Source organism: Tupaia chinensis, unplaced genomic scaffold, assembly GCF_000334495.1.
Source record: "Tupaia chinensis unplaced genomic scaffold, TupChi_1.0 Scaffold000272_1, whole genome shotgun sequence".
Taxonomy (NCBI): domain Eukaryota; kingdom Metazoa; phylum Chordata; class Mammalia; order Scandentia; family Tupaiidae; genus Tupaia; species Tupaia belangeri.
The window spans coordinates 2335426-2357816 of record NW_006159754.1 but is presented as its reverse complement, the minus strand read 5'-3'; the positions used below and the strand labels follow the sequence as shown (position 1 = coordinate 2357816).

Genomic DNA, 22391 nt, shown 5'->3' with positions numbered 1-22391 from the left:
CCCGGCGTGAGTTTTAAGCCACCGGGTCCGGGACACGACCCGCGGTTGACTACGTGGGAGTCCAGCGACATAGCCATTACGCTAACTGCTGGTTCCCAAGATACATCATTCTTTAAAAAATGCAAAAGCATTTTATTTCTATTTCTAACACTACTTCCTAAAGGACATCAAATACTAAAAGAACGTTATAAACAAAAAATTCAAAATGACCCACTAGTTTTACTCCTTCCCAAATATTGGTAAGTATACAGGTTAAAACTGGGAGGAGGGAAGCAAAAAAAAGAACTTCAGAGAGTGTACCAAAGCCTACTCTGAAATTACAACTATGTTCGATTTTCTTCCCATAGGAAGTTCCAATTTTCTGCCCCAGATTTTATTGGTTCTATTTGTAATGATATCAACTATGAACTGAAAATCAGAATTTATAATGATAGATTTATTTTCTAAAGGCTGGCATTCCTATCAGAAATATGATTTTTTACTAAAGAGACTTCGAGATTAGAAGAGAAGGGATTGGGAGAGGTGGTCACTGATTCCTTAGCAACTGAAAACATTAACACACGAGGTGGGTTTAAATCACTGTCCTCTCCATGCAACAGGAGTTCAGCCTGCAAGAGAGCCCGGTGGTCTGGGGGGCGCACGCACCAAGCACTGAAGTCACCTCTCTCACCCCTCTTGCAGATAACGAGCTGCCCAGCCCAGGGAGTCACGGTCCCAGTAACACAAGCGATGGGCCCGGAAAGAACGGCACCCTGCACAACGAATTTGACACCATCGTCCTGCCTGTGCTCTACCTCGTTATATTTGTGGCAAGCATCTTGCTGAATGGTCTAGCGGTGTGGATCTTCTTCCACATCAGGAATAAAACCAGCTTCATATTCTATCTCAAAAACATAGTGGTTGCCGACCTCCTCATGACGCTGACGTTTCCATTCCGAATAGTCCATGACGCAGGATTTGGGCCCTGGTACTTCAGGTTCATCCTCTGCAGATACACGTCTGTTTTGTTTTACGCAAACATGTACACGTCCATCGTGTTTCTTGGGCTGATAAGCATTGACCGCTATCTGAAGGTGGTCAAGCCGTTTGGGGACTCTCGCATGTACAGTATCACCTTTACGAAGGTTTTATCTGTTTGCGTTTGGGTGGTCATGGCTGTGCTGTCCCTGCCAAACATCATCCTAACGAATGGACAACCCACTAAGGAAAATATTCATGACTGCATGAAGCTTAAAAGTGCCTTGGGCGTGAAATGGCACAAGGCAGTCACCTACGTGAACAGCTGCTTGTTTGTGGCTGTGCTGGTGATTCTGATTGGGTGCTACATAGCCATATCCAGGTACATCCACAAATCCAGTAGGCAGTTCATAAGCCAGTCGAGCCGAAAGCGGAAACACAACCAAAGCATCCGGGTGGTGGTAGCTGTGTTTTTCACCTGCTTTCTACCCTACCATTTGTGCAGGATCCCTTTCACTTTTAGTCACTTAGACAGGCATCTAGATGAATCCGCACACAAAATACTATATTATTGCAAAGAAATGACACTTTTCTTGTCTGCATGCAACGTGTGTCTGGACCCAATCATTTACTTTTTCATGTGTAGGTCCTTTTCGAGAAGGCTATTCAAGAAATCAAATATCCGAACCAGGAGCGAAAGCATCAGATCACTGCAAAGCGTCAGAAGATCCGAAGTCCGCATATACTATGACTATACTGACTGTAGGGATGACAGGCCGCTGGCCGGGCCTTCTCTTGCTTGTTAGATTCTATCTGTACAAAGTGTAAATAAACGTCTCTTTTCGTTACCCTTGTGCTTGAGCCCATCATGTGAGTTAAGGATAAAACCCGACAATGGTATGAAATTGAGGCATCATTTGGAACTAAGAAAAACACCAAGACATAGAAAACGGGAGATAAATAAGAGGCAGTTTTGGCGGGATGGCGAGTTTAAGAAGCAGGCTGAGGAGCAGGAGGTGCCACAGCGGCGCCAGGACACCGCGGCTGTCCTTCGGAAGATGCTTCTTTGAAGCTGCTTTGGCAGAGAAGGAAAGCGCAGAGGAGAGCATTCTATTTGGCCTTGAAGTTTGAGAACGGGGAAAGAAAACGCTGTTTGCAACGCAGCCTATTTGCTAGATGTAATTGAGTATAATGTTCATTTCTGGGCTTCTGTCATCCCATCTACAAGCAATCTGAGAACTTCGGCCATCCTCCCCTCACTGTGCTTATCAATGTCTCAGGTCCATCTGATAAACATGGGCAGTGGGAGGTATTTGGGGGCAGAGGAGGTCCAGCTATATATTTTAAGCAAAACATATTGATAAAGTGAAATTCAACTAACTGATATTAAACGGGCTGTTTAAGAGGAAAGAGAAGCGGGAACCAGCAGTTAGCGTAATGGCTATGTCGCTGGACTCCCACTTAGTCGACCGCGGTTCATGTCCCGGACCCGGTGGCTTAGAACTCACGCTGGGCGTGTGTGCGTGCGTGCCCAAGATCCCGAGAGGAGAATGGAGGAGAAGGGATTGCGGCGTGACCATCCCCCCTGGGGGGTGATTTCTCGCTTTCTGTCTCTATGTCTCTCTCTGTCTGTCTGGCGAGCGCACGCGCCCTATAGTGAAAATCTCTCAAAAAAAAAAAAAAAAAAGAAGAGGAAAGAGAAGTGATTACCTATTAAGAAAAGGGGATTAGGGACCAGCAGTTAGCGTAATGGCTATGTCGCTGGACTCCCACTTAGTCGACCGCGGTTCATGTCCCGGACCCGGTGGCTTAGAACTCACGCTGGGCGTGTGTGCGTGCGTGCCCAAGATCCCGAGAGGAGAATGGAGGAGAAGGGATTGCGGCGTGACCATCCCTCCTGGGGGGTGATTTCTCGCTTTCTGTCTCTCTGTCTCTCTCTGTCTGACGAGCGCACGCGCCCTATAGCGAATACCTCTCAAAAGAAAAAAAGAAAAAGCAAAGGGGATTATGAACAGACAACTCTGAAGTCACATTGAAGTTGCCATCATTACATCTTTATAAGGTGAAGAGTAGAGAAGGAAAAATGCAGGCTTGGTTAATAATCGATTAGATATAATTCATCAAATCACCAGCTAACAGTCTGTCTGAGAAAAACTATGAGTAAAACAGTCTTCCCTTTAAAGTACATTTCACGTTTAGTAGGGCTATCATTAGTTTTAAAATATAACCCTACACTGAGGAACCAGCAGTTAGCGTAATGGCTATGTCGCTGGACTCCCACGTAGTCGACCGCGGTTCGCGTCTCAGACCCGGTGGCTTAAATCTCACGCCGGGCGCGTGTGCGTGCGTGCCCAAGATCCCGAGAGGAGAATGGAGGAGAAGGGATTGCGGCGTGACCATCCCCCCTGGGGGGTGATTTCTCGCTTTCTGTCTCTATGTCTCTCTCTGTCTGTCTGGCGATCGCACGCGCCCTATAGCGAAAACCTCTCCAAAAAAAAAAAATATATGTATATAACCCTACACTGAAAAATAAGTGCAAGAGTAACCTTTTAAATCTTTGAATATTTTTTCCTCTTTAATGAAATCCTTTGGGCATTCTTTTACTTACTTACTTTTACTTATTTATTTATTTATTTATTTTTGAGAGAGAGATTTTGCACCAGAAAGAGACAGAAAGCAAGAAATCACCCCACGGTGGGGGTGGCCACACTGCAACCCCTTCTCTTTTGGTTTCCTCTCAGGATCTTAGGCACACACACACACACACCTGGCATGAGTTTCAAGCCTCCAGGTCCAGAACTCAAACAGCAGTTGGCCACATTGGAGTCCAGCACCTTAATCACTATGCTACATACTGGCCTCTCTTGGGCATTCTTTATCAAAGCCATCAGCTGCATGCATTAAGTGCCTGATATGCTCCCAATACTGAAGCATTGACAAAGGAGTGAAAGTGGGTCTGCTGACTAGAGAGGAATTTGATGTCAACAGAGACAAAACGCACACATACTAAGGACAGCACCGTACCTTATTTAGACTTCTGTAAACTGTCTGCAAAATTCTAAGAAGCTAAAGAGAGCAAATATAAGAACACAAAAAAGTCAGCCCAACTATCACGATCCAGAGGATCAGGGGAAGAGGATTTGGAGACCACAGAGTATCCGGTAAGTGAGTGAGGTTTACAGAGCGGTTGGTGGCAAAGGGATAGGACATCTATGAAAATATCCACCTGGGGACCAGCAGATGGTGTAATGATTATGTCACTGGACTTCCACATAGCCAACCATGGTTTGAGTCCAGGACCTGGAGTCTTAGAAGGCATATCGAAGGACCAGCCGATGGCATAATAGGTACATTGCTGGATTTCCATGTAGTCGACCACAGTTCGAGTCCCAGACCTGGCAGTTTAAAACTCATTTCGGGTACATGTGCACCCAAAATCCTGAGAGGAGAATGGAGGAAAAAACATTGTAGCATGGCCATCTCCCAGGGGGTGATTTTTCATTTTTTGTCTCTCTGTCTCTGTCTCTCTGGCAAGCAAACATACCTTATAGCAAAAATCTCTAATTAAAAAAAAAAAAAGACTCAAGCCAGGCATGTATGCATGCATGCCTAGAATCCCAAGAGGAGAATGAAAGAGAAGGGACTGTGGCCTGGCCATCCTCCCTGGGGGATAACTTTCTGTCTCTCCGACAAGTGTACATGCCCTATAGAAAAATAAATAAATAAATAAATCCCTCTTAAAGAAAAAAATCTACCTCTCTGTCAAGATTTCAATGCCATAAATGCAATGGGCTCTCAAGAGCATGAATTTACAGTTACCTCACTTGGTCATTTGCACAGCTACTCTCAGTCCGGATTGTGTCCCACTAGCAAGGTCCGGGTCGGCTAAGGGGAAAAGGCAGTTAGAGAGACCAGTCCTTTCCTCAGACTTCCCAGAATGCCCAGGATGAGTTCCAGTGGCCTCACGCATGAAAGAAGAAGCAATAATGCAGCTGGGAAAACACCTTCGGCACGTCATGTCCTGTGCTCTCCATCCTCCGTTCTCTTAACTGCACCACAGCTCTCAATCAAAAACCTCAAAACTTACTTGATCTCCTTCACTGTTTATACATGCACGCAATGGAAGGCCCCTTACAACCGAAAATATGAGAACCTACCCGCTAATGGCATCAAGTAGCTCTGCTCAGCACACTGGAGTTCACCGAGCACTTCACTGGCCCGGGTCTCGTGAATCCTCTAATTCAGGCCTCAATTCTGAGATATTTAGAATATTTAATATATCCCTCCCCCCTCTTTTTTTTAACTGATAGAGGGTGTATGCCTTCACTGAGAGAGAGAGAGAGAGAGAGAGAGAGCGAGCGAGCGAGAGCATTCCTCAATGGGGTATGGCCATACTATGATCCTTCCACCTGCATTCCTCCATCTCGCCAGCACTGGGGCGTGGCGACACACAGCCTGGCATCTTTTTTCCAAGCTGTCAGGCCAAGATTCAAATGGGAATCGGCCATGTGAGATCTGGCTCTTCATGCATGATACTTAACCACTGTACTATAGGGCCAGCCCTCTAAAAACTCCCATTTTAATATATCGAAAATTGAATTACTGTCTAGTTATTGGGCACATATAATATGATGTTTTACTTCTCCATCCCAGGGGGACAGGGAATTGTGACATGGCCATGACCCCTGGGGGGTGATTTCTCGCTTTCTCTCTGTCTCTCTCTCTTTGGCGAGTGTATGTTCTCTAAGGCAAAAAAACCTCTTTAAAATAATGGATGATATTGTTAAATCAATAAGAAATCCTAAAACACTGATTTAGAAAAAGAGTATTATTATCCCCATTTTTTAAATCGTGTGACCGAACAAATCAAAATGACGCTGCCTGTATTTTATACAAGTTCCCACACAATGGTCACGCACAAATTACCCAGGTTAACGGAGAATGAGTCATTTACATGAATAAAATAACCTCGATAGGAAAAATATAAAAAGAGCACTAGTGTCAGAAGTTAACATGTAATACTCCATTAATACTCTAGAAAATAAGGGGGAGGAGGAAGACAAATACTCTCAATGGGGTTCCACAGAGTTTCTTTCCCCCAGCTTTCCCCAGCCAGCCAGGCTCATGGACATGAATATATGCTCCCCGTGTGTATAAGTCCATCCAGGAACTGAGCCCTGACCTTCCAGATGGCCTCCAGGAATGCAGAGTGTTGAACTACCTCTACACTACCTTGGCTGGGCTTGATTTTTCTTTTTTTTTTTTTTTATATTAATCAGTAATATGAAAATCATCTGAAATTCCTTACTTAAAAGCTACTGGATTACATTCAGCATTTCAAGGTACTCTCAGGTAGCAGTGAATATCATATTTATTCCTCCCTTTATACAGGAGTAAAACGTATTCACAGAATTTCTCTTTTAGCCTTAGGGCATGTGTGCTGGAGTTGGGGGTTGGGGGAGACAGAGAAGGAAAGGGAAAAAGAGTATTATTATCCCCATTTTTTAAATCGTATGACCAAAAAAATCAAAATTACACTACCTGTATTTTATACAAGTTCCCACACAATGATCACACACAAATTACCCAGGTTAACGGAGAATGAATTGTTTGCATGAATAAAAATAACCTCGATAGGAAAAACCCAGAGGGTATGGCCATGGCACAATCCCTTTTCTTTCATTTTTGGGGGGATCTTGGGCGCTCACATACACAATGGTGTGAGTTTCAAGCCACTGGATCTGGGACTCAAACCATGGTCAACCATGTATGAGTTCAGCAATGTAGCCACCATGCCATCTGTTGGTCCCTCAGAGAATGTCTAAAAGGGAATGTTCTATTCTTAAGAGTGACTTGCAAAGAAACTGATTGTGTAGAAATTACTTACTGTGGGGAACCAGCAGTTAGCGTAATGGCTATGTCGCTGGACTCCCACGTAATCGACTGCGGTTCGTTCGTGTGACCGAACAAATCAAAATGACGCTGCCTGTATTTTATACAAGTTCCCACACAATGGTCACGCACAAATTACCCAGGTTAACGGAGAATGAGTCATTTACATGAATAAAATAACCTCGATAGGAAAAATATAAAAAGAGCACTAGTGTCAGAAGTTAACATGTAATACTCCATTAATACTCTAGAAAATAAGGGGGAGGAGGAAGACAAATACTCTCAATGGGGTTCCACAGAGTTTCTTTCCCCCAGCTTTCCCCAGCCAGCCAGGCTCATGGACATGAATATATGCTCCCCGTGTGTATAAGTCCATCCAGGAACTGAGCCCTGACCTTCCAGATGGCCTCCAGGAATGCAGAGTGTTGAACTACCTCTACACTACCTTGGCTGGGCTTGATTTTTCTTTTTTTTTTTTTTTATATTAATCAATAATATGAAAATCATCTGAAATTCCTTACTTAAAAGCTACTGGATTACATTCAGCATTTCAAGGTACTCTCAGGTAGCAGTGAATATCATATTTATTCCTCCCTTTATACAGGAGTAAAACGTATTCACAGAATTTCTCTTTTAGCCTTAGGGCATGTGTGCTGGAGTTGGGGGTTGGGGGAGACAGAGAAGGAAAGGGAAAAAGAGTATTATTATCCCCATTTTTTAAATCGTATGACCAAAAAAATCAAAATTACACTACCTGTATTTTATACAAGTTCCCACACAATGATCACACACAAATTACCCAGGTTAACGGAGAATGAATTGTTTGCATGAATAAAAATAACCTCGATAGGAAAAACCCAGAGGGTATGGCCATGGCACAATCCCTTTTCTTTCATTTTTGGGGGGATCTTGGGCGCTCACATACACAATGGTGTGAGTTTCAAGCCACTGGATCTGGGACTCAAACCATGGTCAACCATGTATGAGTTCAGCAATGTAGCCACCATGCCATCTGTTGGTCCCTCAGAGAATGTCTAAAAGGGAATGTTCTATTCTTAAGAGTGACTTGCAAAGAAACTGATTGTGTAGAAATTACTTACTGTGGGGAACCAGCAGTTAGCGTAATGGCTATGTCGCTGGACTCCCACGTAATCGACTGTGGTTCGTGTCCTGGACCCGGTGGCTTAAAACTCACGCCGGGCGCATGTGCGTGCATACCCAAGATCCCGAGAAGAGAATGGAGGAGAAGGGATTGTGGCGTGACCATCCCCCCTGGGGGGTGATTTCTCGCTTTCTGTCTCTATGTCTCTCTCTGTCTGGCGAGCGCACGCGCCCTACAGTGAAAATCTCTCCAAAAAAAAAAAAAAATTACTTACTGTGTGTATTACTGACTGTTATAATCATTAAACCACTTCAAAAATACGTTATTCTCATTTCCAAACAACATGCCACTATTTTGACTCTCAGCTAAAGCTTCCAGGGAATGGTGCCTAGAATGTACAAACAAACAAACATATATATATGATAGATAGATATAGTTTCTTTCTTTCTGCCGTGAGAGAGACTGACAGAGAGAAAGAAAGCGACAGCAGGCCCGCCAGGGTCTTGACACCGCAAGTCATTCCCAGCTCCATCAGCCCCAGAGCCCAGGCACGGGGCTCCCTGGTATACTCAAACAGGTGTCGGCTCACAAACCCAGAACCTTCCCATGTGGGAAGTCTTATAGCACATCATGTTTTACTGTTCTGACACCATCCAGTCACCAAGAAAATGCATAAATTCAGGCTACATATTGGAGGGAAAAAACTGTACATGGTATGTACACAAGTACAAGACAGCATAGCTTAAACATAAAGAAATTTTATAATCGCCATAAAGAGATGTTATATATTTAAAAAAAAAACTTAATTAAGGACAAAATAAAGCTTTGAGGTCACTTGAATCTTGAAAATAATTTTCTCCAGACTAGATACCACAAGAAGCCAATTAATAAATCAATAAATATGTATTAGGCATGTATCACATTAAAAATAAAGAAAGAAAAAGAATTGTGCTTAGCATGGCACAGAAAATAATTTTTGGATATTCCTAAGTGACTTCTAAAAGCAAATATTTCTAAAAGTCAAACTTTTCAAATGTTAACATTATGCAAGTGTCTGATATGCAGAACACATTCTCTAGCCCTCTAGCACCACCTAGTGGTAAAATTCATACAACAAGGCAAAAAAAAAAAAAAAGTATGTCCTATTTACAACACACGACCTGCACAGTAACCTGGTCTAGCCTCTTGCTACATTCTTATTTTACACAGCCTTGTTAATGCCAGTGTATACAAATGCCTGAAGAAATGTAAGATGGAAATATTTGAAAAGAATAATTAACATCAGTAAGAAGTTATTTTACAGATGTGAAAAGAACAAAAAATGAAAAGGCTGAGATAACACATGGATGGCATGAGGAAATGCAACAAATATTGACTGTTCTTTCCTAAATAACAGAAAAAATGAAAAACAAAGTACAATTTATCCATGGTGACAAAGTACATCATTTAGAGTTGAAGAGGAAAGAATAAGATTGTCAGTGTTAAATAAGATTGTCAGCGTCAAGAAACTCACAGCATGGCAACCTCCATTTGAATACCCTTAAATTTTCCTTATAAACCATAGTAATAAAAAAATCTACAATGGTTTTTTAAAAAAGTACCCCTTTTTCTCCTCATTTGGAAGCTCTAAATAAGGAACTAAATTAGAAATTATTTCCAACAGTTTCAAATAATTTAGGCAAACATCTAAATACAAATAAACTGGTCAATTTTTCTTTCAATTATGCCTAAGAATATGGAGTCACTGTAGTCTGAATAGTTTCTATGACAAACAGAATTGGCCATGTGCTTGATTAATTCATCTTCATTAATGAACACAGGTCTATAGTGTAAGGTTTTCCAGTGTCCAAGTCTAGGCATAGGTTTCAGTGTTACATAGACTCCGAAAACACTCTGGCCACATTTAAGTATACACGCATGCAAACACACACACCGTTTGTGTAATTAGGGCTAAAGGATTTAGTATAAAGTATGTGACTCAAACTCTTAATCTATGATGGTTTTTAAGTAGTTTTCTTTTGTTAAAGTCACACCTGGAATCAGAAAATGGCATAATGGTTACATTGCTGGACTTCCCCCTGGCTGAGCATGGTACAAGCCCTGGACCCTGAGGCTCGAAACACACCAGGCACATGTGTGTGCATGCCCAAGATCCCAAGAGGAGAATGGAGAAGATGAGATTGTGGCATGGCCATCCCTCCCCCGACCTGGGGGTGATTTCTCACTGTTTCTCTGTCTCTCTCTGTCTCTCCGGTGAGCGCACACATCCTATAGCAAAAATCTCTCTTTAAGAAAGAAAAAAAAAAGTCACACCTAATGCTCAAGATGGTTACTACCAGTCAAATCAAACTGTCTTCAATAACATTGAAAGCCATCTGTTAATCACCAACAATAAATCATCCCTGGTCTTCAAAGAGCCTGAAATATAGTCTACGTCTTTCAGTAGTGCTTATTTTCTTCTCATAACTATGTAATTTATAATACATAGTAAACATCATTTTCTATGCCTTCTAGAACTGTTTTACTCTTTCCTAAGTCTGAATCAGCTTCCAAATTTTATCCATTGGCTTTCAGTGTCGTGAAGTATCTCAGGATTCCTTTAATAGGAAGTTTCTTGCTCTCTCAGACATCTCATCTGTTTATCACGATTTTTTCCCAATAAGTTCATCTGACGGCATACTAGAAGCTCAAAATTCTTACGGTAAGTGATTTCCTCAGTAAGTCCATTCGCATTTAATTCAAATTTCACTTCCTGTGTTATTGCTTCTCTTTGTTGCACTTGCTAATTCTTGGCTAATTCTCTTGATTATCTCTTTGTGTATGATGGTGCAGCATTTATTTTATCATTGGCGAAAACAGGGCAACACAACTGCATGCTGATGCTTGTGCATGAACCGAATGGCAGGTGCAAGTGACCAATCACTGACAGTCTCTGAAAGAAGTGAGTTGATTGGTCACTCGTGTGCATCATTTACATGAAGGTTTGTGTATTAGACAGCTAGCAGCCATGCCTGTGCTTCATTTACTTACTAAGAGTTAATATACAAGGAGAACAAAAATTGAGACCATGTTGCTAAGAGGCTGGTAATATTTAACTAAATTACAGTAACTCAAATACTGTGAAATAAAGCACAGATAGCTTGGGTGTATTTGTGTGTGACCATATTCATATTATAATATATGGGAAATATAGAAGAAACTTACAATAAAAGTACGTTGTGTAATATGCAAATACTTAGACACAATTATTTGAGTAGATATTCATTCATTCTACATGCGGTGGTCAGATGCCTGCATTTATCCATTGTGACTCAAACTCTTAATCTATGATGGTTTTTAAGTAGTTTTCTTTTGTTAAAGTCACACCTGGAATCAGAAAATGGCATAATGGTTACATTGCTGGACTTCCCCCTGGCTGAGCATGGTACAAGCCCTGGACCCTGAGGCTCGAAACACACCAGGCACATGTGTGTGCATGCCCAAGATCCCAAGAAGAGAATGGACAAGATGAGATTGTGGCATGGCCATCCCTCCCCCGACCTGGGGGTGATTTCTCACTGTTTCTCTGTCTCTCTCTGTCTCTCCGGTGAGCGCACACATCCTATAGCAAAAATCTCTCTTTAAGAAAGAAAAAAAAAAGTCACACCTAATGCTCAAGATGGTTACTACCAGTCAAATCAAACTGTCTTCAATAACATTGAAAGCCATCTGTTAATCATCAACAATAAATCATCCCTGGTCTTCAAAGAGCCTGAAATATAGTCTACGTCTTTCAGTAGTGCTTATTTTCTTCTCATAACTATGTAATTTATAATACATAGTAAACATCATTTTCTATGCCTTCTAGAACTGTTTTACTCTTTCCTAAGTCTGAATCAGCTTCCAAATTTTATCCATTGGCTTTCAGTGTCGTGAAGTATCTCAGGATTCCTTTAATAGGAAGTTTCTTGCTCTCTCAGACATCTCATCTGTTTATCACGATTTTTTCCCAATAAGTTCATCTGACGGCATACTAGAAGCTCAAAATTCTTACGGTAAGTGATTTCCTCAGTAAGTCCATTCGCATTTAATTCAAATTTCACTTCCTGTGTTATTGCTTCTCTTTGTTGCACTTGCTAATTCTTGGCTAATTCTCTTGATTATCTCTTTGTGTATGATGGTGCAGCATTTATTTTATCATTGGCGAAAACAGGGCAACACAACTGCACGCTGATGCTTGTGCTTGAACCGAATGGCAGGTGCGAGTGACCAATCACTGACAGTCTCTGAAAGAAGTGAGTTGATTGGTCACTCGTGTGCATCATTTACATGAAGGTTTGTGTATTAGACAGCTAGCAGCCATGCCTGTGCTTCATTTAGTTACTAAGAGTTAATATACAAGGAGAACAAAAATTGAGACCATGTTGCTAAGAGGCTGGTAATATTTAACTAAATTACAGTCACTCAAATACATGCACTCACACTGTGAAATAAAGCACAGATACCTGGGGTGTATTTGTGTGTGACCATATTCATATTATAATATATGGGAAATATAGAAGAAACTTACAATAAAAGTACGTTGTGTAATATGCAAATACTTAGACACAATTATTTGAGTAGATATTCATTCATTCTACATGCGGTGGTCAGATGCCTGCATTTATCCATATATTCATGTGAATCAACAGTTACAAATGCTACTTGTGGCCCAAATGCCACTTTCATCATTACCAATGGTGACGTGGCTTTCCAAAGGGAACAATTCTTGATGAGGTTCCAAATAAAACAGAATCACTGATAGACAGTGGTTCAAGTCCTGAAAAATTGGGGTCGGCATATATTAAATCACGCAAAAATAAATTTTATATGCAAAATAGGTTTAAATTATAAGCTCGGAAAATGATCAACAGGTTTCTCACTCCTGAAAAAGTTAATGGACCACTCCCATGAGAAGTACAGATAATTCTTCACTGAGTGAGAAAAACTCATACTGTGACTTGAGCCACCAGAGAGATGACAAAGAATATCCTGAATTGGACAAAATGCCTTCTGGGGCAGTTACCTGCTATTACCGGGACTGCATCTCGATCTCCATTCCATCCAAAGAGACTCCTGACCTTGGACTCAGGTTATGAGCCCTACATCCAGCCAGACACCAGAGCTGGAACTCTGCTTCCCCTCTTGTTCTCAGCCCATGTTCCCCACTTTCACACACCCCAATTCACAATCTTGCACCAAAGCCTGCCAGTCCACCCCCAGGAATGGAAGACAACCCAGGCCTCTGCCTGGCCTGGCCCTACCTGCAGCGGGGCTCACCTAGAGGGAGAGGATGTGGCCTCACGGATAAGCAAGGATTCTGCAGATGGGGAGACCTAGATCTGACCTCTCACTGAGGGCCACACTCAGGGAGGAAAACGAACCAGCCCCAATGATTTTAAATTGATGGCCCTACTGCCTGGGGACTGATTCTGCTGCTGCTTCCCAGCCCATCAAACAGACTTTTCTAGTACTCTTAACACTGGATGGTTGTTTTTGACTGAAATAAAAATAGCTAATGCTTACATACCAGACATTGTTCCACACCCAGCCTGCATCAACCCATTGTAATCCCCAAAATAAACCCATGAGGAAGTAGCAGCATTTACCCCTGGTTAGAGATGAAGAAGTTGAGTGACTTTCCAAGGTCACTGAGTAAAAAGTATCCATACCCAGACAATCTGGCTCCAGAAGCTAGGATTTTAACCACGGTTCAATAGAAAAAATGAAATACATCCCCCAAGGTAGTACTGATACTACCAAAGGCCTTCTAATTATTTAAGTTACCAAATGCTATCACCACAGATATAAACTACAGCAACACTGCAAATAAGTCTGGGGATGAGGTCGGGAGATTCCCTCAACTGAAGCTTAAATAAGTTATTTAATAAACACAACAGATAATACTCAGCATTAAGAAAACAGTCCGTTAAGCCAGTGCGTCAATCGTGCGTTTTTGACCTTTTATACCCTTATAATTAGAAGGCCATGTATAATGTATTGGACACTTTAGAAGGTGTCACTTACTGAATTGGCACAGCAGGTATAAACTGGGACAGTGTGGGCAAACGAGAGCATGGTCTCACACTCACGAGACATGAGAAGATACATCTCTGCATCAGGATTGCATTGCCTAGTAAAACAAGCCCCCCAGGACAAGGGGAAAGCACTCCTCCGTGTCTCCAGCTGTCTCATCCATGTGAGGTGCCCACTTGGTAGCTCCTCCCATCCAGCTAACGCAAACTGTGGGCTCCTGAGTGAGGGGCTGGCAGCGAGTCGACAAAAGCGTCTAATGGCTGCTTCCTGGGAGCGTGGATAATGGGATTCTGAGTTAGTGCTTGTTGCTTGCAGTTACGCTAAAGGTCGTAAGAAAGAACGCAGCCCACACAAATTGGATATTTGCTTTTACTTCCTGAAAGGATGCACAAGCTTAATTCTAACTTACATTCTTTCCTCTAAAGCGAAACCGTCTCAAATCTTTCTTAATACTATTAACTTCTAGGTACAACTTTTATGCTAGGTATGATTTCAAGAGATCTTTAGAGACAGGCTATATTTGCCCTTCCAAGGCATAGGCCACCATGAAGAGGATAACGAAACCCAGAGGCTGATCAGGAGGACGAGCAATGTGAGGGAACAGGTATCCTCCAACTACCACAGCGGGTTGAGTAAATAACACCTACAGAAGGACTGTGATTCTCCTGGAAGCGACTGATGATGCGAGAGCCTACTCTCAAGTAGAACAGGGATTCTGAAATAATCCCACTCATCAGGAAGAAGTCACAGGAGTAGAACCACACCACCTCACTCCTGCTGCTATAGCAAAATACCTTAAACTGGGTAATGTGTAAACCAAAATGTATTGTGCGCTGTTCTGTTAACTTGGAAGCCCAAGACCTAAGAACCAGCAGACGAGTGTGTGGCGAGGGTCTGTTCTTCACAGATGGCACCTGCTGTGTCCTCACGTGGCTGATGGACACCAAGGGCAAGTGAGTTTTCTCAGGTCTCTTTTATAAAAGTATTAATTCTATCCACAGAAATTCCACCTTCAGGACCTGGCCATCTCTCAAAGACTCCAATGATTAATACCAACACGTTAAAGATTAAATCTCAAGACAGGAATTTAAGGACACAAATATTCAGACGATAACACTGTTTCCAATCACTGAGAATCAGACAAGACCAACAGTTCAGCTGTCCCTTGAATGGTCCATTCAAAAACTAATACAGAAATTTGGCCTCATTAATTCTTCAGTTCTCATTAAGCATACAAAAAACAAAAAACATACATACACACACACACACACAAAAAAAAAAAAACAAGAATAACTGTGGTGCTCAAATTATTAACCAGCAAGACTTGCTGTGTTTACATGATTAATTGCCTGAAAGCACAAAGAATCCTCAGGTCATCAAAGAAATTAAATTTCCAAGGATAACAAAACGACTCTCGCATAATCTGGAACTATAAGAGTATGCTTAGCTAATACCAGTTGGCTGAACACAGAAGGAGGACTGACTCCACTGATTTCAGGCATGGTCTACTCTTTGAGTGAAGAAAAATGAAACAAACCAACAAAAACCACCTACATGTGATCACCCACAGCATTTCCTTTGACTTCAGGTAACCTTCAGCCAAGTTCCCTTAAGTCTCACAGCGCAAGCCCTTCCCTCTAACTGTGCCGAGCCTAAGCTCCCCTCACATCACAGCAACGTGAACCAGCGGCATCTGCTTCTCTCAATGCTGGGAAAGTTTATCTGACAAAACAAAGACTTTCCCCACATCTGTCAGTCTTTTGCCATAGAGTACGTGCCCTCGCCAGACAGAGGGAGAGAGAAAGACAGAAAGTGAGAAATCACTCCCCAGGGGGGATGGCCACACCACAATCCCTTCTCCTCCACTCTCCTCTCTGGATCTTGGGCACACACGCACATGCGCCCGGCGTGAGTTCTAAGTCACCAGGTCCGGGACTCGAACCGCGGTTGACTACATGGGAGTCCAGTGACATAGCCATTACGCTAACTGCTGGTCCCCTTCGGTGACTTCTTGAGGCTCATTTTCCTCACTTGTTCCATCAATTTACTGGAAAGCTGAGCAGTTAGGTAAAAAACTAAGTAATGAGGTAAGTAAATGAACTCTTCGAAAGTAGTGTGGCATCCTGTCCTACGCAGGTCAGGGGCTCCGACACATACAAAAGGGCTTCAAAAATACACAGATACAAGGAATTAAATGATTTCATGTCCCTGGGATAATATTTGCAATGGGAAATATTCTTAGTCCTTGTTTTCAGATCGATTTCATCATCTCACTTACACTTACCTACAGAATCAGAATACACAGAGTTGGGAGATATTCCCAGTCTTCCCACGTTTTGTAACATACATTCTTTCAACCAATCATGCCTGAGTCCCTACTGTGGCAGTGCGGACTGGCGATACCAGGACAAGGACACAAACAAGAACAGCCACCGCCCGTTGTAGGCTAGGCACGATATAAATCTCCAGGCCACGTCAGAATACTGGCACTGAGGTACCAGGGACATTGCCAAACACAGATGGTTGAGCTGACTCCTGAGATCAGATAGGAGCAAAATGAAGAGAGGGAAAAAAAATGACACAATTCTGAGACATGATGGTGTAAAAGAAAGTGTCTTCTGCTTCCTCGGCATCCTTCCAAAAAATCACGTGAAGAGGAAATAAGTGCACAGAAGTTTCTGTTTTGCAACAATTAAAGTTCTCAATGTGGGTTATTTGCTGATATCAATTGAAAACCTTTCCTTCTGATTATGAGGACTGACATCAAATCTAACGCTAACAATACAGAATTAGGATTAGACAATCAATCTGATGACTCAAGGTTAGCACCTGTGTCAAAGTGAGGTTTTGTGAACGGTCCATAAGGTAGGTAAATGTTACCTATATTAATTCATTTTATGAACTGTCTTTTTAAAAATCTCTCTTTTTTAAAAAAATGATAGAGTGAGATGAGAGAAAGAAAGGATTCTTGATGAGGGACCCCAGCCCCAGCCCTCAGCCTCCCCAGGACCACAGGTACCTGTGCACACGCCCAGCATGTTTTCAGGCCAACCTGGGGATCTGAACCTGTGGTCAACCATGTGGCCTCCAGGTACTGACTAAGCCACCAAGGCTGGGCCTATAAAATGTGACTTCTTTCAATCTACCAGGAGATGGTGATATGGTACCACGCATTTGTTCCTTCATGATCATTCTCTGATGAAGGCAGGTGCACAATTGCCAGTGGATTTTGGTGCCTGTTACTAACCACAAGAGGTTTTATCATATCCTTATGATACAACTTCTGTCCCTTCTTCCACCATTCCAAATCAATATATTGACTTGGGCAAGAGTTAATATGTTATACAGACAAATGCAAAAAGTTATGTCTGCACTCAGTGTTTTCTGGCCAGATGACATGTTTTTAAAACACCTTCAGTTACTTCACTACGAAGTTGAACAACTCCATGGCATACTGAATTGTGACGTCCTCAGTATGACACTGAGGAGCTTTCATAACACGCCCTGCTCCATCTCTGATGACGCTTCCACCACTGAACCTCTGCTCACAACCTTCTTTTGATACTAGGTTGATTTCCACCTCATCCTATAGACCTAGGAGCCACCCAGCAGGAAGCATTTCTGGACACCAGCTCTATCACAGTTTCTTTAGAGGGCAACCTCCAAACTCACTTCTTTCAAATACTTGCACTAAAATCCTTTGCATCTTATCCCAATATATTTCTCAATGCCCAGTGGCATTCAGTCTGCAGCCACGTACCTCTTTACACACATACACATGCACATGATTGTAAGTCACAGGAAGACGGTGAAAAAAAATTTTTTTAATTATATAACCCAGTTAATAGCTGTGATGGCTAAAATAAATTCACTGAACATTTTCATATCCATCATTCAGAACTGATTGAGTAAATTTTGGAATACTACAAAGACATGAAAAAGAAGGGAACCAGTAGTTAGTGTAATGGCTATGTCGCTGGATTCCCACGTAGTCGACCGCGGTTCGTGTCCCGGACCTGGTGGCTTAGAACTCACGCCGGGCACGTGTGTGTGCGTGCCCAAGATCCCAAGAGGAAAATGGAGAAGGGATTGTGGCGTGACCATCCCCCCTGGGGGGTGATTTCTCGCTTTCTGTCTCTATGTCTCTGTCTGTCTGGTGAGCGCACACGCCCTATAGAGATAAACCTCTCAAAAAAAAGAAAAAAGACATGAAAAAGAATAAAATCTGTAAAAACAGGACTCACACGCTCGAGTCTGTAGGACAGCGAGTGACAGGGAAAGGGCACTGCTGCGTCTCTTACTGATTGGGGCAGCAACTGGGAAGTGGCTGAATGAGGCTGTTTTTGTCCTTACTAAAAAAACATGGCAAAATATAGAACTCTGAGATCAGGCATCGCTGAATTTTAGGACAAAGAACAAACTAGAACATTTAGGGAATCAAGATTTAAGAAAATCAGCTTTCGTGGGAGTTGACGACGACAGGCTGGATGGAAACTGAAAACAAGAACAAACATAGTTTAGTATTACGTGTGTTTGGCTCACTCTATTTGCAGTACGAATACCCAAGGGATGTTTATATATAACCAGTCCTCTTACGAATAAGGCCGGGCCCTGCCTAAAGGGAAGTGGAGAAGGAAAATGTGTAGGCGTCTGTGAGCACGTGGGGTGGGTCGGGGTGGAAGTGACACCAGAGGTATGTGGAGCGTTCCGAGAAAAGGTTGACCAGGTTGAAATCCCACAGTACTTTCATCGTAGGACTTCACAAAAGGAACTGGGAAAGTGGGAAGGAAACATGAAACTACTGGGTTGTAGGAAAAGTCATGACATAGTTTTTCTGTCGTGCGTAAAAATGCCTGACTTTTTCGACACTCCGACATTTAGCGTAAGTCAAAATGCCACAGATTTAAACAGTAGGCAGACTATTTTAACATTTTGTTTCCTGTTTGTTTTTTTGATAGTGATAATCTTGAAATTAGGGACCATATCTATCATTTTATTGTAATTATTACTGTTTTATTATTAGTTGTTTTGTATAGTGCCTGGTGTCTAGTGTGAATAAAGCTGAGTTATTCATGTTGGTAAATAGCATAATAAAACATCTCATTTTAAAAACACATAATAAGAAGCCAGCAGGTGGCATGGTGGTTAAGACTCTGGACTCCCACGTGGCCATCTGTGGTTTGAGTCCCAGACCCAGACACTTGAGATTCATGCCAGACATGTGTGAGAATGGAGTGATTCTGGCTAGGGAGTAATTTCTCACTTTCCCTCTCACTAGCTCGCTCTGTCTCTCCAGTGAGGCATGCATCCAATGCAGGGGTGGGGGGGATCTTAAAAATAAATACACTAATAAATAAAATCAGTATTGTTTGTCAGGCAAAAATATTTTTTCAAGCACTGATAAGATACTTATTTGCAATTCTAATAGGGAAAAACATAGACAAGCTAACCTCTGCATGTAAGCATTTCCACAAAATGTCTACCATAAAATCTTATGGAAAAGTAAAACGTTTTTTGCTTTGTTTTCATGGCAGAACCAATTTTAAATCCTGCATTAAAATAATTCTGAATTATTCATAGTCTGCTTATATTTTCACAATCTCTACGCACTACAATAGCTGAGGCCACTTTTTAAAACTTGGATGGCAGGGCACAGTCTTCCTTGCTAAGAAGAGGGTGTGATGGCAGACAATGTAAGAAGGGATTTTTATCACCTGTTGACATTCACTGGGGGGAAAAAAGAGAAGACAGAATGAAATATAAGGCTAAAGGCCCCAGGAAAAGTCAGGCATTACTATTTTGTGACTTAAGCCCCTGTTGTTCTGTCTCCTTGGGTGTCAACTAACCTCTGGTTGTTCAGAACGTCCTCCCGCTGGATCCCTCGGAATCTTTCTCATGAACATCAACCACCTGTTTATTACCGTAACCATCAAAACTTCTGTGCTCAGGGCACAGGTCTGCAGGAGTCCCAATTATGGAGATAACTGAAGAAGCAGGGTCCCGACAGATGGAGTGAGCTAAACAAAAACGGGCTGAGAGGGAGGCGCCCGTCAGGAAGATGCAAGTTCCTTGAAGTGTTAAGAACAACGGCTCTGGTAGATGGTGTGGTGGTTAAGGGTGCTGGACTCCAACGTGGCTGACCATGGTTCGAGTCCTAGACCTGGAGGATTGCTTTCTCTCTTTCTCTTTCTCTTTCTCCCTCCCTCCCTCCCTTTCCTTCTCCTCCTCCCTCTCCCTCTTTGGTCAAATTAAAAAAAAAAAAAAAAAAGTTAAATAATTATTTTAAAAATAAAGAACAGTGGCTCTAAATCAGGAGAGCAGGGATAACTCACCTGATCACATTTCTCAATTACCTAGATACTTTCGAAACTATAGATTATTCAGCCAAAAACACAAGGATTCTGATTTAGTTCTTCTGAAGTACTGTCTTGGGATCTACAAGTCACTAGGGGATACTGACGACCAGTCAGGCATGTATACAATGGTCTCCCTTTCCCTCCCTCCCTCCCTCTCTCTCTGACTCTCTCTGTCTGTCTTTCTCAGCAGTGCACATGCCCTAAGGCAAAAACCTCTGGGGTGGGGGGTGGGGGAGCCGGAAATAATAGCTTCCCAGTCCCAGGATGAGTAGATGAGTAGGGAACAAGGACAGCCAGCTGCAGGCTGCCTCTGCTCTCTCCCTGATGTCTCCCAAACATGGAACAACAAACTACAAACCTACCCTGACCCCTTGTCAGCAAGGTCGTACAGCTAAACACTGTACTAAGACAATCTATCCTGAGACATGTGATCTTGAGGATACAGGATGAACGGATAACTCACAAACGGTTTTTCATGGATACTCCCGTGTGCATATTCCCTCATTCCAAGGTACAAAAATGGCCTTCGCGATTGACCCTACCTCTTGTCCTACCTTCTAAACTGGATATATCCTACACCTCTTTGTTTGTTGGGCATTCCCTTCCTTTTTCTTAGAGAGATTTTTGTATAGGGGGCATGTGCTCACTGGAGAAACAGAAAGGGACAGAGACAGAAAGCGAGAAATCACCCCCAGGGGAAATGGCCACACAACCATCCCTTCTCCTCTTGGAATTTTGGGCATGCACACATATGTGCCCAGCCTAAATGAGAGTCCAGCAACATAACCATTACGGCATCTACTGGTCCCTTATTTGTTTGTTTTTGTCAGAGGGTGCATGTGCTCACTGGAGAGAGAAACAGACAGTGAGAGGGAAAGTGAGAAACCACCCCCCCAGTGAGGGATGGCTATGCTGCAATCCCTTCTACTCCAACCTCCTCCCAAGATCTGGGGCATGCAAACACATGCTCCTGGTATGATTTTCAAGCCATCGGGTCTGGGATTCGAACTGTGCTCAGCCATGTGGGGTTTCAGTGATGTAAGCACCGCACTGTCTGCTGGCCCAGGGCATTACTTTCTTCACATTAATCATCTTGAACTAAAATGTTTTGAGCACATACAATCAGTCAATAATTCTTAATGAGAAAATAGTTTTCCTACATTCTAATGAAGACTGTCCAAAGTGTACCTGACTCTTAGATGCTTGTGAAACTAGCGAAGCAGTACATTGCGCATCTGCTTCTAAGGAAAAGCTGGAGGACTAGAGGAGAAATCCTAAGCTCTGAATCTAAATACTGCTCCAGGCCAGCAGGTGGCCTGGTGGTTAAGTTGGCTGGATCCCAAATGGCTGGCCTTGTGGTGAAAGTCTCAGACCCAGCAGCTTGAAAAAACACACCATGCACATTTGTGCATGCTCCAAGTCCCAAAAGGAGAAATGGAGAAGTGACCGAAGAATGACCAACCCCGAAGTAAGAAGGGTACTTTTTCACTTTCCCTCTCTGTCTCTCTCCAGCAAGTTCATGCAACCTCTATCAAATTTAAGAAGAAAGAGAACTGAGAGAAGTGCTCCGAGTCTAATCCTGGCACCTTCTAACTTGCCCTACTCAAATTTTTGGAAGCTCTATTTTCTCATTTGTAAAAACAAGAACGGTCACTGTGCAGAGGGTGGCTATGTTTTCTAGTTGTGGAAGGATCTTAAAGGAAGTTTCTCTATCCAATGTATGCACGTATGTGTGTGACCTGATCCAGTCTTTGTAGATAAGTCTTTCCTTTCAGTGCTAACAGTACCCTCCATACCATCCTTGCCCTGCTACCTGCCGAAAAAAAAACAAGACCAAGAGGTCACAACAGGGCAGCCTAAAGCCAAATACAGTGCTTGGCCAGGTTTTGTGTTCATCCACAGTATCAGGCCCGCACAGGTTTGTCAAGCAATGGATTCAGATATCGACACGTGGAAGGGCAGTACAGGAGCACAGGCTCCAGGAGCTGCTCTGCCAGGGTCCAAACCCCAGCTCCAGAAGCTGTAAGACC

At 42.7% G+C, this 22391-nt stretch overlaps 2 protein-coding genes across 2 annotated transcripts in view; one reads left to right on the top strand and one right to left on the bottom strand.

The window, feature by feature from the left end:
* The window catches only part of GPR87 (G protein-coupled receptor 87), a 30279-nt gene extending 28252 nt beyond the window's left edge, over positions 1–2027 (top strand). Inside the window, exons 3-4 of the mRNA XM_006149781.2 lie at positions 682–1732; positions 1838–2027. Coding sequence (XP_006149843.1) covers positions 682–1732; positions 1838–2027 — 1241 coding nt within the window. The remainder of the gene's footprint in view (positions 1–681; positions 1733–1837) is intronic.
* MED12L (mediator complex subunit 12L) overlaps positions 1–22391 on the bottom strand; it is a 393053-nt gene that overhangs the window by 158366 nt on the left and 212296 nt on the right. The gene's annotated exons all lie outside the window — the stretch shown is intronic.